Source organism: Diplotaxodon limnothrissa, linkage group LG8, assembly GCF_057381915.1.
Source record: "Diplotaxodon limnothrissa isolate DT_005_m linkage group LG8, D_limnothrissa_male_GT1.1, whole genome shotgun sequence".
NCBI classification, from domain to species: domain Eukaryota; kingdom Metazoa; phylum Chordata; class Actinopteri; order Cichliformes; family Cichlidae; genus Diplotaxodon; species Diplotaxodon limnothrissa.
Window position 1 is genome coordinate 30,857,357 of NC_140603.1, and position 20,013 is coordinate 30,877,369.

General features: G+C 44.6%; 1 protein-coding gene across 1 annotated transcript in view; it reads left to right on the forward strand.

The window, feature by feature from the left end:
• Positions 1-20,013, forward strand: part of LOC146627407 (glutamate receptor ionotropic, delta-1-like) — a 628,504-nt gene that overhangs the window by 352,353 nt on the left and 256,138 nt on the right. The window contains exon 3 of the mRNA XM_085361656.1: positions 6,877-7,161. Coding sequence (XP_085217782.1) covers positions 6,877-7,161 — 285 coding nt within the window. The remainder of the gene's footprint in view (positions 1-6,876; positions 7,162-20,013) is intronic.

Here is a 20,013-nt window from a genome sequence, read left to right on the forward strand (position 1 = left end):
ATGTTTGGCACTGCTGATTCCCCCTCAGCTGCACAAAACATCTCCAACCTCTACACAACTGCATATGTTCACGTGGAGTGATGGAGAGCGCTCAGGCAGATAATCAGTGTTGAAATCTGATGAAAAATAAGAACGGGCCCCTGGTTTAGCACTCCACAGCACCACACTGTGTCTATGAATCTGAAAATACCAACAACAATAAAGCCACTGAAGCTGAACTGCACTATTGCCCAGAAAGCTGACGAGAGAGCCGAAGCGTTCAGGTGAAAGCGGCGATGACGTTCCTGCAGGTGGATTAGCCGCTCCTTAAGTTCTAAGGACCACCTGACCTCAGCGCTGTGCTGGACGCCCTGATTTATTTTTATTAAATTGACCTATGAGCTCAATTCCAATCTCATCTGGCAAAAAAACATTTACTAATTTAATACAAGATTACACTCTAAATCCTTCAGTGCAAGTTCATTAGCTCCATTTTCACGGCGGCGACATTTGTCTCATTATCTCGGAAACTATTTCCATTTTGTTGGTGCCGTTACTGCCCCGTCATCGCTTCTCCGAGCTGTCGGATGCTGACGAAGCAGGACTTGAACGCTGTTCTGTTAATAAAGATGAATTTCATGCAGAAATTGGCTGAATGTTGATGATCTCTCCCCCGTCCTCCGTTTGTTCGCAGCTCGGAGACATTCAGCCCGAGTTCAGCCAAATTTCATTCGTCAAACATTAAGAAGCAGGGTCCCTGTGACCAGCCAGCTGTTCTGCTACGCCATTTCCTTTTTCTTCCTCTGTGGAGGACTACCTGGCTGTGCTTTACGCTCTTCTACCCCAGCAGCATTTTTCACATTTCCCCCGGTGAGTGCTCAGTCATAACATGCCTGCTGCCCTTTGGAGCATCTCCTGACCTTTCAGTCTGGACAGATCTTCTCCTGCAGAGAAAGTTGGGCTCTAACCGGAGACCAAGGCTTTCCGAGAGGTTTAAACTACGGCTGTCTAAGTGTCGGAGGAGAAGGCGGGAGGGAAAACATCTCCGTGTAGCTTCAGATGACATTTCAAAGAAAGTATGTGTGAAAATAAATCGTCTGAAAGGAGCTGGCACCTTTAAGCAGTCAGAATAACTGAAGATCCACCAGGAAGCACATAGTTTTACTTTGCAGCATCTATAGGAAAGAAAATCTTGTTCTCAAACCACTGCAGTCTTAATATGTTCAAAAATAATCCACATGGACTTTTATCTATCCTGACTTCTTGCTTTGATTTGCAACAGGATGTCCATTTTAAACCCCTCCCACATCCTGTCTCCTAAAAAACGCTGTAAGCTGCCATCAGCAGTCAGTGTGCTCTGGGTGAGGCATATTTCTGCCCTGAATATAAATGCTAAGTGGAGACGCATTTTAATGAACCTTCGAACCAGCAAGATTTACGGTCTCTCTTAACCCCAGTGTTTGTTTTCATGCAACATGCTCTCCTAAGTATGATTTATTGCTCTGTTTAACAAATCCCAACACTTAAAGGGCACCTGTGCTGCTCATTGCTGACTGTCCTGAAGTAGCTTTGCATGATTCACGGCTCAAAATAACTCTTCTGCACTTTACACTGGGCCTGAGTGCAGCTTCTCACTGCACCCGTCTGAAATGCTGCCCTCCGATCCTCTAACCGGGTCTCCTCCTCCACAGATTCTGGGATTTGTTTTAAACAACAGATCTTTACAGGTTAGCTCTTACCCTTTGTTATGGGCCTTAGTTTGAAACTGTGAGTGTGGACGTGTGTGCTGTATGTTCAAACATGTCTGCTTTTCTTTATGTGTGGCTTTTATTCAAACGTCAAAGTTTGAAATTCATTTTGTAACTCGCCGTACAGATGAAGTTATGGATGATTAACTGTGACATCGTGCAAACATTAAATTAGTTCATGCGAAGCTGAAGAAATCTGGGCTTTCAGGAAACTTAAACCGTGCCGTCTGCAGTTTGGCCTCCTGCTCTGACTTCTGTGGTCCGAACAGGGTTTGATGTACCTCGTTCAAACAGGGGAAGAGCTCAGAGGGAACCATTAGCTGGGTCCTCTGTGCTGCCTCAGCACTGTGGAAAAGGAGCATTTTTGAGCTCCACATCTTTTTAACAGGTGATTTTAAATGTAGAGAGGTGAGGTAGGAGACGATAGTGTCGCTGTCTGAGGATGGAAAAATACAGAGAGCAACTGTCTCAGTAGGAAGCAGAGCTCAGATGAGACAGTTTCACTTAGAGAGCGAGAGCTACACGGGTGTTTGGAGGCTGGACTGGAAACAGTGCAGATTTTAGGGGTCACGTCAGCAGCAAAGAGACAAAAAAGGTTGAAATTTCACAACAAAAAAGCAGCTATTATATGACAGTGTTAGTGGATGAAGTGAAGAGTTGGAGACTTTTGCATTAATCTCCCCAAAGTCTTAGTGGGGGGATAAATGAAGGGTGCACATGGTCCTTGTGCTCAGATGAAGCGTCAGGTCTTCTTAGGGAGTAAAATTAGTCTTTTTTGAGAGATTTCAACAAACCTGGAAACATAGAAGAGCGCTAGCATGAAAACCCTCGGGACGTTTATCTGGCAGACGCTCGATTGGATTTCATTCCTCACGGGTCCTGATCCCAAACATTTTTCAGCAGGGAGAGGGCAGCAGAAAGCGTGGAAGCACCGGATGATGGCAGCAGATTTAGTGAAGACACAGTCCCTGGAGGGGGTGGCTGCTGCATCAGAGAGTAGATTTTATGTTGCGTTCAGAAAACATGGCAGCTCATGTAGTTTGGAGAGCTTAATGTGTTACGGGAGGATGCAGGGAGAGGTCTGAAAGGGAAGGATTGATAGGGAGGCCTGTTCTGTCGGGGTTTGTAGGGAAATGATGAAGAGAGTGGTACAACTGCACAAACCCGGTGATAAGCCAGAGGTCAAAGGTTCATGCAGCCCCGGGGGCGAGGCTGCTGCTACACTTGTGCTGGAACTTCATTTCAATACGACATGACTCTGTGAGTCATTTACAAACAGGACGGGAGCAGCCGGTTCGTCGCAAGCAGAAAAGAATATAAACGTATGTCATACATGCATCATACATACTTACTGTTGTCTGGCAGTAAGAGTCTGTAGGATGGAAACGGGCTTCAGTAACTGACAGGCTCTGGTGTAAGACTGTAGACTTGTATCAAGACAACGGACTTAAAGAGATAAAACCAACCGGACTGACAAACCTTTGTTTCTATGCTCTTTACTGTAGCGTCACATCTTTCACAGGGAGCCTGACGTCCACAGTTCTCAAGATATCATTTTCATTTTGGTTTTAATGGACTTTGACCTTCATTGTTAGCCCAATGTCAAAGCAGACCTTGAAGAAAAGTGTCAAGAAACAATATCGAATAATAAATCATACGACAGGACATGGAGAGATCTTTGCAATGCACTTGTTATTTGATTTGAGTTTTAGTTTTAGTGTAGCCCTCGGCCTTCTGGGGGCGTTTAGTGAAAACTGGATGTGCAGATTTCACGGAGGGGTGTTGTGCACGTATCTGTGATCTATATTTCATGTACTGTCAAAGTGCCTGCAGCTGAATCAGGTCCAACAGTAGAAACAGTTATGTGATAGAGCTCATGGATCACGCTGAAACCCCTGCGTGCTGTCCGTGGTCCTGAAACTTGACGAAGGTTCAAATCCACCATCTGACCAGAGCGTTGGCTGGCGTGGGTTACTCCAGCTTCCTCCCACAGTCCAGACACATGCAGGTAGTGGGGTTAATGTTTGAGTGTGTCTGTCTGTGTGAGCCCAGCGACAGACTGAAGACCTGTCCAGGTGTACTCCGCTTTTCGTCCTATCACCGCTGGGATAGGTGATAAGCAGAAGAGAATGGAAGGATTTTAAAAGAACTCAAAAAACACATTTTTCCTTAAAGTTTATTAACATCAATGAATTCATCGTACTTGGAGGTTGGGAGGACGAGGCGAGGGGGTTGGCTCTGAAACCCTAGGTGCTGATCTGATTGGCTCGTGTCTTCACAGGATGGTTTATGAGAGCCTGTATTTTCTTCTCAATGTGTCATTTAGTGTATTCTTTTTTTTTTTTAATTCATATTTTTATTAAGGTTTCAAAAGCAGGCATTCACAATATGTACATCATGTAAGCATTCTTCATACTTAGGTTATCTGCCTTAGATACTGAAATAGTATTTTAATTTACATCCAAGTCATAAGGGAAGAATACTTATAACGATAGAAGTAATTGAAACCATCACATAATCCGAAAATCAAAAAACAAAAAACAAAACTAACAAACCTAAGAAAGAGAAAAGAAAAAAAAAAGAAACAAAAAAAAAAACACGGATGTGTTGGTATGGGGTGATCCTATAAATATATATACATACATCATAATTATTGGTTTGTAATAGTAAAATCTGGCCTATGAGGCGTGATATATTTGACCCAGTTTTCCCAATATGATGCAAATTTCTCCAGCTTGTGGTTAACAGAAGCTGTTATCTTTTCCATGTTATAAATTTCCATTGTGATTTCCATCCATGTACTTATGTTTGGGCTCTCTGGGGATAACCATTTTCTGGTGATATTCTTTTTACAGGCCACCAATAAAATATTTATTAAATGTTTATCATATTTAGGCCATTCCTGAGGTATATATCCAAAGAACATAGTCTTACTCTCGAGAGGTATTTCACGTTTAAAGATATCCTGTAAGGCATTATGTATTTCTCTCCAATAATCCCTCAAGATTGAGCAGTCCCAGAAAATATGGTAATGATTTGCACTTTGATTTCCACAGTTCCTCCAACAAGCAGGGGGGTTATCATCATAATGAGACTTCTGAGAAGGTGTTATAAAGTATCTAATTAGGCACTTCCAGCCAAATTCCCTCCACTTTTGTGAGCTGGTACACATCCACTGATATCTCCATATTGCCGTCCATTCTTCCTCTAATATTTTTATCCCTCCTTCCTTCTCCCATTTTGTTCTAATATATGAAGTCGAATGTGGTTTCAAATCCATTAGACCCTTATAGAGACATGATACAATTCTATCAATAGTTTCTGAGTTATAGCTTTTTATAAACAGTTCCATCAAGCGTGTGTTTATCATTGTTACGTTTCTCATCTTCGTGTCGGCATAGTGCCTTAACTGCAGATATCGATAGAAGTCTTCTTTTTCTAATGAAAATGTTTTTCTAAGCATGTCAAAGCTGAACAATTTTCCATCCTTCATTATACTGCACAGGGCTGTTATGCCCTTACCTGTCCAGTCCTTGAATCTAGAATCCAGTTCATTAGGTTTGAACTCTGAGTCGTAAGCACACCATTTAAGAACTGTAATATTGGTCTCGAGTTTATATTCCTTTATAATAGTTCTCCATGTTTTAAGGGTCCTTTTCACCCACATGTTATCAGTATTTTTTATATAGGTTTGTAAGTTATTGTCAGCTAGAGTTGCCTGAATAGGTATAGACAGCATTTGTTCCTCAATGGTTTTCCATTGGGCAGTGTATGATTGGTTACACCAGCATATTATTGCTCTCATCTGCGCTGCAAAGTAATAATATCTGAGGTCAGGGAGGCCCCATCCTCCCTTTTGCTTAGCCAGCTGTAGTGTTTTAAGGCGAACCCTTGGTCTTTTACCTTGCCATATATATCTAGATAACATTTTATCCCACTCATTAAATTGACTTTGGTTAATCTCTATAGGTAGGGTTTGAAATAGATACAAAAATCTTGGCAATACATTCATTTTAATAGAATCAATTCTTGAATTAAAACTAAAGAAAGGAATTAAATTCCATCTTACTATATCTTCCTTTATTTTTTTGTATAAGGGTAGGTAGTTCTGTTCAAATAGTTTTGTAAGATCTTTCGGTAAATTTATGCCTAAATATTTAAAACACTCCGTTTGCCATACCAGAGAGTAACTACATTTTATTTCTTCTGGTGGGCTGTAGTTATATGAGAGTAGCTGGGTTTTACCTATATTAATTTTATAGCCTGATAATTGGCCGTATTGTTCAAATGACTGCATCAGCTTGGGTAAAGAATATGTTGGGTGTCCAAGGTAAATCAAAATGTCATCCGCGTAGCAAGCCAGTTTATATTGTGTCCCTTTGATAAAAATTCCCTTAATGTCCTTGTTTTGCCTGATGGATTGAGCTAGTGGTTCCAAGTATAGTGCAAAAAGTAACGGTGACCATGCACAGCCCTGTCTAGTGCCCCTTTTTAGGGTAAAACTGTTGGATAGGCATCCATTAATTTTGATCCTGGCTGTAGGATTATCATATAATGCTTGTATCGTTTTAATAATCATATCATGAAAGCCAAATTTATATAGTACCCTGTAGAGGAACTTCCAATTGACACGTTTAGTGTATTCTTATGTGCGGGATATTGTAGTGTGTGCAGTATTCGCTCGGGTTTATTGGCAGTTGGTTGATGGTTGGACAGCTGAGCGGGTGGTCCTCACATGATTCCGATGAATCTGCCAGTAAAGCCAGTGAGGCCAGCCAAATTTTAACCTTTAACTTAGCCTTAGCAGAGTGGATATGTGGCCTGTTTAATCATCCGTACCGACTCTCCTGCCTGAAAAGCAGAAAGTAGGTTTAAGAGTTCAAAGTAGGTCAGGGCAGGGTGAACATTAGTGCTACCTGTCAGGCTTTCTTCTAGATTTATGTGGCCTAATTTTCAGAGCGGAAAGCAACAAGAGGTGGAGGCATTTTTTAAAATTAGAGCTGGGCTTCTGCAGGACTCTTTGCAGCCTTTGTGGTTGCTCCAGATTTTCAAATGTTTCTGGTTATGTTGCAGTTTATAAATATATAAGTTCATAATTTATAATTTGTCTACCAAAACTCACTTTTCCATTTTCCTTCCCCCCTTCCAGCCTGTGAGCTGATGAACCAGGGCATCCTGGCGTTGGTGACCTCTACTGGCTGCGCCTCAGCGAGCGCCCTGCAGTCCCTGACGGACGCCATGCACATCCCACACCTGTACATCCAGAGGAACAGCGAAGGATCTCCTCGCACTGCCTGCCAGTTCAACCCGAGCCCCGGCGGGCAGCGCTACACGCTGGCCGCCCGGCCGCCCGTACGCCTCAACGACGTCATGCTGACGCTGGTGGAGGAGCTGCGCTGGCAGAAGTTCATCGTGTTTTATGACATCGAGTACGGTGAGTGAGCGGATGATTATCTCGTTTTAAGTTCCTGTTAATGATCTTTGATTGAGCCACACAGAAAGCTTACAGCAGGGGTGGGGAAGTCCAGGCCTCGAGGGTCGTCGTCCTACAGGATTTAGATGTGTCCTTGATCCAACACAGCTGATTTAAATGTCCTGAAGTTCTCCAGAGGCCTGATAATGAACTAATCATGTGATTCAGGTGTGCTGACCCAGGGTGAGATCTAACACCTGCAGGACACCGGCCCTCGAGGCCTGGAGTTGGACACCCCAGGTTTAGGGGCATGAATGGAACTGTTGGAAGCTGTGGTCTCGTTTGGGATCAAACTGATCCTGATCCTGCTGAAATCTGTCAAATGTGGTAACGCTGCTGGTTATATGAACAGCTGCAGCCTCGTGGAGAACATCAAACTTCTCCACTTCCAGCGTCAGTGGCAGCTTTAATTGGCTCGCTTTCTCAGCTTTCTGCAAGCCTTGTTTAGTCTTCCAGTGAGAAGATTTGCACTTTTCCCTCAGTGATGGATTCGATGCTGTGGGATTTGCAGCTTCATGTGCTGATTTTTCCTCCTTAATGCTAAAACATCAGTGGAATTTTCCCCAAAAACATTGCACTATATTCTTGGAATCTGTTGGTAGTCTTATTTCTAGATGTCTGACTGTATTTCTTGCTGCTGCTGAGATGAGGCTGTTGGTATTTGAACTCTGCTGGGTGCCTGTTTCTCCTTTGGGTTTCAGCGGTGAGGATCCTTTAATGCCCTATCTCAGACCAAGTATCGTAGCGTGGGGCCACGGCTCCTTGATGAGTAACCTGCTCTTTTACACTGTGTGATACGTGCCTGGATTGCTCCCTCTGGCAGTCACAGCTACTCCATCTATTTTTGGGCTTCGTAATGCAAACAGCATCAAGCTGCAACGTTTGAGAGTGTGATCTCTTTATAGCCGGCGGTATCATTTTATTTCAAGAACACAAATAACCTTGTTCATCTGAACAAAAATGGATTTCAGTTCAAAACTCTGTTTCCAAAAGTTGCTTTCAGCTATAGCCTCTCTGCTTTTGTTTAACATTTACCTCCCGTTACTCACATGGGACGCATGTCGACATAGAATTGGAAAACCATTAGGAATAACTCCCGACTACTTAAACGATTTTCGATGTGTCTGCGTCAGAATGCTGGAACAAAAACTTTTTTAGATCGACTCTGCTGCCCGCCGGATTTGTTTGGAATGGCTCGGTTGGACTGTATCTTAATGAAATCACATTAGGCTCAATGGATTTTTGAGCGTAATCAATAGAGGATGGTGGCAATTACAATATAAGGATATAGACAGATGCAGGCATTTAGCTTCTCGGATACTCTTATCCAGAGTGATTTAGAGTAAGTGCATCAGTAACTGCAGGCCAGGATCTGAATCCTTTATTAACGAACCGGCGACTCAGTGAAGAATGAGACCAAAAGGCAAACGTGCAGCTACACAGCGTAACGCAGCTGCAGGCGTGCTTTCTCAAATACCTGTTTCAAAACTACCTGCAGTATTAGCTCATACAGAAACTTCACAGACCTCGCAGACCACGCCCCGACAGACACATTAACCAGGTGAAATAAATATTTATTCAGATATTTTGCAAATATTTATTTTTCATTTTTTTAGCAGTTGAGTGATTTTTTCCAATTATTTTTTAAAATTCAGGTCAAGGCTGCGCTACAGGCTGCGAAATCCCAAAGGTGATACAAGCATGACGGCTCACTACAGCTTTTGTTTGGTCTATGAATAATTTAAGTTAAACTTTTTAATTTTAAGAGTTCAAAATGTGTTCATTACATAAATAAAATAAAATTTTCTCTGTAGCACTTCATGGATTTGACAAGCAACACACTTTAGGTGTTTATACAAAGCATAAAGGAAAAAAGCAATAACAGTGTTTTCTTCATTTTAGATGCAAAAAGTATTTGCAGCTCCCAGTGTTTTCTTTTCCATGGAAACTGGGTCCAAACGGCTCTTTGGGTGCTAAAGGTTGCTGACCCTGGTGTAGACGATCCACTAAAGAATGGATTTAACAGACTTTTGCATCTTCAGAAAAGATGGGACGCTTTGTAAAATGTAAATAACAACCATGCTTACCAAATCTCATGAACGTCAGATCTTATAACACCACATAGAAAACTCATATTTCATACAAAATATTAGCTGAATTTGATGAAAGCAGTAAAATCTAAAATAAATAAATGTAATGGGGGCAGAAATGAAGTAGTGCTAAAAAGAAACAGCTGGACGAACATTTTTCACCTAATTACGGTAAATTTTTTCACTTTAAGGATTTAATATGTTTTCTCCGTTTTATATAAAATATGATTTTATGATATTTGCAAGTCATTTGTCCCAACAGCTTTGGGTTTGGAACACCTCCCATCGTGGAGGGAGGGTTAGGGTTCAATACAGAAAGTCCTGCAGAGCGTGGAGCTGTCACAGGCTGCAACACGTGCAACCACCCCAACCTTAGCATGGCTGTCACGGTTGTGACTCTGAACGTTGCTCCGAGTGAAAGGTCTGCATTAGTTAGCACACCGCGTGCAACTGGACGACGTGAAAAACTATTAGTGGATCATTTATAATGTTGTCAGTGAGCACGAGCTGTCGCCGCCTCTTCCTTTTAATAGCTTCCATATCACAGCAAAGCTCGGCGCCACAAAGCAAACACGGCGCACGTAACAGCCGGACACTTTGTGAAGACGCTGCACTCTGATGTTTTCATTATGATTTTGTTTGCTCTCCCTGTAATGTTGCAGCGTTCGGCTTATTGTTGTCATTTCTGCTGATCGCGTTGCTGCAGTTGGCTGAATAGTGGAATGAATGTGAGAATTCAAATAACAGAATAAATCAGATGAATAAATCTGATCAGACTCCATCGTCGGGGCTCGAAGTACCTGAACGGTAACGTTGGGGCCGGTCCTCCAGTTTTCCACACAAAAGGAAAAAACTGAAAGAAATAGAGCCACGAGTACAAAATCCCACCAGCCATGTGCCGGTGTTTCCGTTTTTTTCTTCTGCTTTTTGCTGTGAACAGTGAAGACAGTCAGGGGGTGTAAAAGCCCCGGTCTTTGGACAGATTTAACGGATGCTGTGCTCTGCTGCGAAGCTGCCCTGCAGCTCTGATATGAACAAGCATCAGGTCGAGCGATGAGAGCTCCGAGTGAACCTCTGATCCGGCTCGGGTCAGCGGGGACTCCCTCACAAAACAGCGCTGTCAGTGCCGAGCGCAGAGTTTGGCCGTGGCTGCAGGAGGTGAACGAATGGACGAGCTGTCGAGGATCACGCCGGCTGATGACATTATATGTGACAAAATGTAATAAGGCGGAGCTCCAAGGGGAGCAAAAGCTGGGAAAGCCATTAGATCTTGAGGACTGGAGACATGAGAAAGGAGTAAAAGCATTCAACCACAAACGGGCTGCATTGATGTTTTTGTTTTACCAAACTGGACTTTAGAGAGGACACAGGGAGACAGCTGTCAGTTAATTGCATCATGTTCTCCTGTTAATAACTTGCTGGATAACTGTGTGAAAGAAGCTGATGGATTTTCACTCCTCGCTGAACCAACCCAACGATTCCTCGAAGAGTTTCTGAAGGTTTGAGAAGCTTTCAGATTTCACTGATTTGAAAGCATGTTTGATAGTAGACGCATCATTTCACGTGGAATGTTGTAACTACCATCACGTGAGGAGGTAAAGGTGTGCTTTGCTAAAATTGCAAAAACACTCTTCTCTCCCTGGGTGCTCGCCAGCTGACTAATACGCCGCGCTGCACGACAGACATGTTTACTGCACTCTGAGAGAAGCCAGTTATTTCACGACAGATGGATGAGATGAGTCACCGTCATGTAAGAGTTTTGATTGGCCCAAAATAGGGGCCAGACTTGTAATAAACACAGTGTGACTGTTTTGGTGGCCGTGCACGGGTTGTGGATGTCGAGGATGCAGAGACATGACACGGCAGCGCTGTGAGCTCAAACTTTAGTAAATGAAACATGAAAGATTAGACTGGATGATAACGTTCACTCTGAGCTCTGCCGGCTTCAGACGTAACGTGTTGACAGATGTGACAGTGTGATGTTTCCCATCCACAGATTCAGTGTCATAAAAGCGTCTTTACAATCCTCTGTAAATGAATCTTTAATTGTGTCAATGACACAGCAGCTCTTTAATCGGCCTGTTTGCTGTTTATTCAGTTGTTAAATGGAAGTGAAGAGCTCACTTCAAAGGTAGCTGGGAACAGCCTGTGGAGGATCTTTTAAGTGAGACAACACTGAATGTTTTCGGTGTTTGGTGTGGCGGAGACACGCTGCGCTGCGTGATCCCACCGCACCGCTTACCAATTAGTCGAGGCGGCGTCGGAGTGTGTGCGGAGCGGCTGTGTGCATATCGATCATCGTTACAGCGGCTGGACGTTTCTGGGTTTGAATTCAGTGTTTGCACGCCCGAGGTTTCAGCTGCGTCTCGTCTGCCTCACGCTTTGTGTTTTGTGTCTTTATTTCTAAGTTAACTTTTTGTGATGAATGAGCTGATTTCAGGCTTTGCAGGTTTATTTGCTCAGTTTATTCGAAAAGCTCAGAGATCCATTCGTACTTTTGTGGTTTATGTCTGTTCACCTGGAAGTGACGCAAGCCGCTGCTCACAGAGCTGTGAACGGTCAGCGGCGTCCAGCGGCGCTCTGGCTCAGGCTCAGAAGAGGCCAGCGGCTGGAGGCCACATCAATAAGTGGACCGTGCGGACTTTTCCTTTCTCTCTGATGTGACTTCAAAACCTTCAAATATGAGTGAACAGCAAATTCAAGGACGTGACGTGTAATCATCGCCCGTTCCTTCAGAAAAAATGGATTTTGGCAGAAGATTTTGGAGCAAATTGATGTTTACGCTGCCATTTTTGAGCCTAAAAGAAAGTGGAATTGACACTTGGCACACGTTCAGCCCACACGTCCAGTGAGCTTTGCCAGACCGCAATGTTGCTCAGCCGCTGGTACGTTGTTTTCTGTCGGTAGTGCTTCCTCACAGTGCGCAGATTCCTCATCGCCGTCCAGCTTTTATCGGTTTTCCATTCAAACGTAATCGTCCTTTCAGAGGGCAGATTTGGTTTGCTACGCCACACATGGAAAAAGACAGGCCTGCTCTCTGGACCTAATCACACACGCGTATTGATCCTCTTGTTTTCCTGTTGATACTAATCCTCCCTAATTTCTGTCAGTCTGTATTCTCTCAACCATTCATTGTTTCTCTGAAAATCTGTCCTTTTATGGATTTCATGTAACGTCTTTCGCTGGTGAACATCGCGCCTGAATATATGAGCAGCGCTGTAAAGCAGGACGAGTCCAGCAGAGAGGGAAGTGAACAAGAAGGCGAGAAAAGGCGAAACAAACAGACTACGACCCCGTCGAAGTTCGAGGACGAGTTTTGACGCCAACTTTGAACACGTGCACAAGTCTACTAACCCCTCTTCGTCTTCATCTCTTCCTCCTCGCTCTGCGTGACGTGCGAGGCCATTACGAGCGCGAGCCGAGCAGAGGAGGCCCATTTATTCAGATTAGAGGCTCATCGTTGAGGGATACGAGGAGCAGATGGGCTTTTTGGTTCGCTTGTCTGGCCGAGTCCGCACCGACCGTCCGGGACTGTCAGTCGGCCGTGATGATGATTAAAGAAGCTCCTTGGCTCGCCTCCTCTGTGGGCCTGTAAAGCAGCACAAAACACAAAGAAATGAGAAGGCTGCTACTAGATTTTAATTTCAACATTGAAAAAAACAAAAAAACAATAACAGGATATAATCAGATTGGTTGTAGATATTTAGTAAAGGTGATCACAAGGGAATCCCACCGACTAAAAAGGTATCAGTGTTTGCTGTACATATCTGTGGGTGCAGCAGCAGGAGCTCAGGGACTGGGGATGCTCTGCTGCAGAATCAGTTGGTTCTATCAATACAGTATTAAATGTTAACAGGTTGGATATAATAATCGTAGAGTAGACAGTGGTCCCTCATTTATTGCAGGGGTTCTCAGAATAACTAGCCCCTGGTCACAGTTCTCACAATTGATTCTCAAAGTGCAAACCTTTGTAGATTGCAAAACGTAAAAGTATTATTATGCCGCGGTTTGTCTTCATCTGCCCGCCACTTTCGTGCGCCTTTTTCCCTCACGGTGCAGGTGTCTATTTCCGAATGAGGCTCATAGTTATGGGTGTTTTTGTGCTGTTTTTTCTATTGGACGCGATGGTTATCAAAACCAAACGTGATAAATTTGGCAAGCGCAGGAGATTTGTCAATCAGGCTGCAGAATGCAATGCTGTACTGTGCAATAAAAAATCAGCGAAAAAGCAAAGCAGTGACGGATGAACAGCGGGACCACTGTGTGCTGTTTATTAATAAACAATAAAATATATTCCTAAATGATAACATGCATAAAAGCAGAACGGTATTTGTACGTCAGTGGGAAAATAGCGGTGGCTTGCTAGCTTTTGTGCGGCTTCCCCGGGTCAGTGAAAACTTTCAAAAGAGAAATGAATGAACTTACCAGGTTGCCCGATCTCTTCACATATCTTCCTCCAAGCTCGGTCCTTTTTATTCCTGTCTCGGTACTGAAAGCAGCTGGTGTCGTACAGCTCCGAGTTGTTTGCTACCGCATTGATTAGCCTTCCCCTCCATTGAAGTATGAAAGGCTTTGGCTGGATCTGCCCCTTTGACCTAGGTAACAGCCACGTCACCAGGCTCCTGATTGGTTGTCGCGGCGCGATTTGACGCTGGAGTTCAGATTTTTCCAACTCGAGCGGTAGACGCGAAACGCGCGTATGCACAAAATGCAACACAAAAACTCACGCGCGTGGTTTTATTCGCGAGTCAAACGCGCCAGACGCGCTACACTGACGCGCGTTTCACGCGTTTTGGCGTTTTCGCGACGCAAATCTGCTTCCGAATTTTCGCGGGACCCGCAATCGCGCGTCATCGCGCCTTTCCATTGACTTTACATGTAAACCTGACGCTCTATTCGCGTCCATCGCGTTCGGTGTGAACACACCGTAAGTCTTCTGAGGAAGAAGAGACGCTGACGGGCTTTGTTAACCAGGGTGTTGATGTGGCAGGACCATGACAGGTCCTGAGTGATGTGGACACCCAGGTATTGGAAACTGTCCACTCTCTCCACTGGCGTGCCACTGATGATGAGGGGTTTGTAATTCCTCGCCTGCTTTGTAGTGAAGTCCACGATCAGCTCCTTAGTCTTGCTGACGTTTAGGAGGAGGTTATTCTCCTGGCACCAGGTCTCTCTTTTTCTGAGTATTCTTGGGCACAGACGACTGCTGCAACACGGGGAGCAAATAAACATAAAACAGGTAGAAGATCTCAGTGAAGATGAATAATTAAAGGTTATTAGTCTCCTGATGAGTTTTTAATAATCCCACTGCACTCAGGCAGCATCCTCATCTCCTGTGCTCCTGCTGGGTAACTGCATCCACCCAACGTTTTCAAATTTCATCACTTAAAAATCATTTTTTACATCCTATTAATTTTTTATTTATTGATGTAAGTTAGTGCTGAAGCTGTTTTCTGTAGGTTTTTATTGCATTAATATTTAACTAGACTGGTTTATCTGTTATTATTTTACCTGCACATACTTCACCCCCTGTATTTCCTCAGATGTCTTCATTTCCGTATTCTTAACATTTACGTTAATATTTTATAACACAGCCTGCGACTTACAGCATAATTCTCCTGTAATTTAATGGAACGTCCCTGCACGTTTTTACAAATTGCAACGTTTTATCAACACATAATAAAGTTGAGTCTGTGTGGGAGACATTTCTTAAAACAAATATTAGCGCAGCCGTGCGGTGTTGACATCGTTTCCCTCGTAGCTTCAGTGCAAATGTGCAGCTGGGCGTGTGTTCACAGTTTCACTTCCCTCCCACAAAACTTCCTCGGGGATCTTCTGCTCCTCATCGTGAGCTGCAGTGGCCAGCCCGGAGCTTCCAGCATGATGTGAGGAGCCAGATGAATTCCCTGCTGGAGATTTCTCCAGAAGCTGAGGCTGCTGTGAAGGCTCTGCAGCAGCAGCCTAAACTTCTCCACTGGTGGCCACGTTTGGAAGCCAACGCAGAAATGAAGTTGGTCTGGTCTGAGCCGCTGTGGGGACTGCAAACAGCGTGAGGGCGTGGGGGCTTCCCATGATGCACCGAGTGCTTCTTCTTCACTCACTCTGTGTTTATAGACAGTGAATCGTTAGTTATTGTTAATCTCTGGCTCGCTTCCACAGCATGTCTTTATCCTGTCATCCTTCTCTCACCCTCCCTGAGCCTGGTTCTGCTGGAAGTTTCTTCCTGTTAAAAGGGAGTTTTTCCTCCCCACTGTCGCCAAAGTGCTTGTTCATAGGGGGTCATATGATTGGTGTCCAGAACGTAATGAAACACAGAGAGGCGTCATCATCTGACATCATCATTCATGTCTGATCATTTACCGCAGCTTCTACCTGTGAGGCCGCGGCGCTAACAACCAGAGACGTCATATCTTCAAATCGATGTCACCTCGTTTTGTCCTTCATTGCTTTGTTTCCTACCGTGTTGGTCCATTTGCTTGACCGTAAAGGCCACAGTGGCCCCGTGGATGAAGCATCACTCAATCAGGACAGAAATGTCTCGTCACAGGAAAAGATTTTTAGGAAGCAACTACATGGTTAGTTTGGTGAGCTCGCCCTAAACCCCACGCCGAGTTTCACAGCAGTGATGTCAGTCATGTGCCTCAGCACCTCACCTCTATCACAATAATAATCTTTCTGCTTTACTGTGTTTTATTCTGCTCCGATACCTTCAAAGTGAAAGAAGGCGTTATTTCTTTACCAGCGTCGTACGGCGTCTGCTTCCACTAAACTCCTGAGGAATTTCACACTTCTTCTCTGCGGTTACGCATGTTTGCTCGAGTTTAATCAGCAGCGTCTTTAAAAGGGAGAGCGTCTTCATCGATAGAGGAATGATGAAAAGACTACATGTTCCAGCCGCTGCAGAGCGAGGAGGATCATGGGGTTATTCATCAGTGAGAAGTACTTTGTGGGAGATTGACACTCCTGCGAGGGCGATGCTTAAGAAAAGGTCAGAGGTCAATGAAATCATTAGGATTTATTCAACCAGTGTATCCAAATAGCATCTGACTTATTGGAAGTTGCCTTGACCTCGAGAGTTTATCCAGCATTTACCACCACGGGGTGAACGAGTGCAACATGTCAGAGTTTCTATTTCTCAAATTCAGAGTAACGACCTGAAAAATGGGGTATTGCAGGTTCTCTAAAGCCCTGCTGCTGGCAGAAGAAAGGATGTGGAGATAAAGACACACACACACAGCACAAGAGTGGACGATTGATTTCTGCCCTTCTACGTGGGTATCAATATGGCCGGCGTTGCATGGCTTCACTGAGCGTGACGCAGCAGCTCAGGCGCATCAAAGCTGCAGACTCCAAATGTCACGCTGGCCGCGCACGGATGGACAGCCGAGCTGCAGTGCGTTCTGGGAAACTGTGTTTTTCATCAACACCTAATCAGAGGCAGCTGTCAGGCGGAACAGACGGCCGTCCCGCAGAGAAACGCTGATAAAGATATCGACAGAGGCCAGAGAGCGTACATGTGTGTGGGAGGGTAAATAAGCACACTCACCTCTTCTTTTCTTTTCCAGTGTAAAACACCTCCGATAGAGGCCAATAAATTGTGGAAAGTATTTCACGGGGCCACACAAGCTGCTGGCCAGAGGAAAGGAGAGAGGAAATAAAGAGACTCGAGCTCATTTCCAAAAGCAGTTTCTGTAATTGAGGTAGCATAAAAAACATTCCCCTTGGACCGCCGCTCAAAACGAGATGCTAAATATAAAGTGAAACCTCGGCTAACGGTTCAAAAAGATGAAAAACGGACTTACTGAGGTCCTAAAAGACATTCAGACACATTTCAGTCATTACTGCAGAGTCGATGGAGCACTGTGGATAAAATAGACCTCTACCTGTGCTTCACGCGGATGACTTCACCTGGCCACTGTTTAAACTAACCCGACTGGCAGCATCTGGCTTGACTGGTGATGTTGACTCTCATTGGCTGCACTTGCATTAACAACTGTGAGGCTCATCCTGAGCCCACATGTGTGGACTTTCACATCTCAGTATCATTTTTGTCCCCTCAGTTTTCCACATGCATTCATCCTCTGTGTGCTCATCACTCTGACAGCCACCCTGTCTTTCCACGGAGCGCTGCACAGTATAAAAACACAGCACTGAGAGTAGCGGCTGAAGTTGGTACGACACTGATTTGTTGCTTTGCTGTTCTCCAGGCTTTGTAATCATTTACAGGATGGAGATCAGCAAAGAGGAACAAGCTGCACATTAATGTTACGGCTTATTTGCAGCAAAGACAAGACGAGGCAGCTGTACAGCAGCAAAAATGCTGACTGGCACACTTAAATAATAAGTCAGATGGCGTTATGTTTTCTTCTTATCAGCATATCCCATTACACAAACAAAATCAGCAACACTATAATCCTACTGAGAAGTATGATGTAGCTCATTTGTCTGTGCTGTAAATCTCCATTATTGTCCAAAGTCAGGCTCGTCCTTGGGCCTCTGAGCCACAACATCGAGCATGGAGACTGTCTGAGGTTCACGTGTGAAAGTGTACAATCTGTGGGAAAGGAAAATGATTTGCATGTGTCCGAAACTACGGAGCCCCGCAGGGGACATGGGAGAAAAAAAAATTAAGACGGACTTTTGCGAGATCTCGCAAAACAAACTCGGGATCTCGCAAAAGTTTTAGCCGCATTCTTCGGACGCCGGCTCGAAGCCGACCGGGAGGTCGAGGCACGATGTGCCGGGAAAGCGGTGTTCCTCCCGGCTGTAGTAGGACTCGACCTCCCGTTAGCTCGAAGCTAACGGGAGGTCGAAGGCCGAAGAATGCGGCTAAAACTTTTGCGAGAACCCGAGTTTGCAAAAGTCCGTCTTAATTTTTTTTTCTCCCATGTCCGCTGCGGGGCTCCGTACGAAACAACCTCGAAACTCATCAGTATTAAAATCCCTCCCTGCTTTGTTTGACCTGCAGTACCACACAGTGACCACCAGGTTTCATCTGTTATCAGATCTTGTCTTTATTGCCCCGGTAACTCCTGATTGGTGGATTTTGTGACTTTGTTGTCCTTTATTCTCTCTAAATGACCCCACACTGAACTAGTCACATAAATATTACCTAACTATGACAGCACCACTGAGGGGACACTGGCTGACAGATTAATACATTATTGGCTTTGAAATTTAAATAAACAAAAAAAGACAAAGAGAACATGAACTCAGCGTCACTCAGTGGTGTTGCAGGCTTTATGTGGCTCTTGATTTAAAAACAGAAGGTAAAATGACACCAGCCTCATCTGTACAAACAGTAAATGAATGACAGTGTGTTTGCTCTTCACAAACGGAGCAGGAAAGTGAGCGTTAACAGTCAGCGTGTTTCCTCTTCAGTGGATTCAAGGCGATGGCGGCTCGTGTTTTCATTGTGCCGCGGCGCCGTGCGACTGAACCATACTGCGCACTTCTGTTGACATTTTATGAATGTTTCATCACTGACAAGAATGATCAGATGAACCGCAGCTCTCCAGAGTACTGAGCTCTCTATCCAAGCAAAAGTGCCTGAAAAGAATCAGATTAAAATGAAAATGATTAAAGTATAAAATATTCAAATGCGGAGTTACCGGGAGGAACGAGGAGAGGAAAGAGAGAGCGCAGTAAATTAGAGAGAGGTGAAAAGGGTAGAGTGGGAGGGGAAACAGGGTGGATTAGCTCCAGACAGCGTGAAGAAAGCTGCGCCCGAGGCCCATCGCTGTTAGGATGCATTTATGTCTCGGCCTCCTCGTACAGCTTGTTTGCATACCGAGTGCGCTCTCGCTTAAACCTGTGTGGCTGTGCGAATTCTTCTGTGTGCTTCATCCATACTTTGCATTAAATTAAAGGACTAAACCAAAGCAGTGAGCAGGTTGTGGTTACTGCTCAGCCTTCACTGCCTCAGCTTCATCGAGTCAAAACAAGCTTTGAAGATTTCACAGCAAGTGTTTTCAGCTCGTCTCAGTCCACATCCTTCCTTTGCTTCACATGCTCAGAAAATAAAATGGCTTGTACTTTCTTTTTGTTTTCCATATGGAATCATCATCATCAGGGGGAAACACTGAAATAGGCAGGGTATTGTCCTGTGAGCCTATCCCAGATATCAGAGGGTGAATGGTGGGGCAGCAGTCTATCAAACAGCTAACGCAGAGAGACAGACGACCACTCGCACTCACTCCTGCTATCGTTGCACTGTCTTTAGAAGTCATCGTGTCCGGCTCTGGCAGTGCTCGTCCTGTTCCTCCTCACACAGAGGAACATACTGGTCCTGTTGCTGGGTTCTACACCCCCGTCCTCTCCTCACCATCTCCCAGTATCTCATACGTACTCTTCAGACTGTCCCGGGAGACACAGCATGTATGGACGCGCCATCCTGGGGGCGCTGGACTTCCTGTGCAGCCTGCAGGTCTCGAGAAAAGCAGCAACAGAAAGCAAAGCTGGAGAAGAATCACTCAGAAGGGTTAACGTGAGGGCAGTGCTCTGTGGACACCACCTGCTAAAACAATCCCTTTGTGGGTTGTTGCCTCTCAGGTGCACCTGTGGTCACTTGTTTGCACCGAAGCAGCTGACGATGGTCCGTGCTTCTAAACTGATGTCGATCCCTCAGATTTAACTGGCTTTATTGGATATTGTGATGACTGAGTGTGTTTGAGATCATTGATAAACTGACCAAAAAGTCATTTTGGTTATTTGTACGTTTATT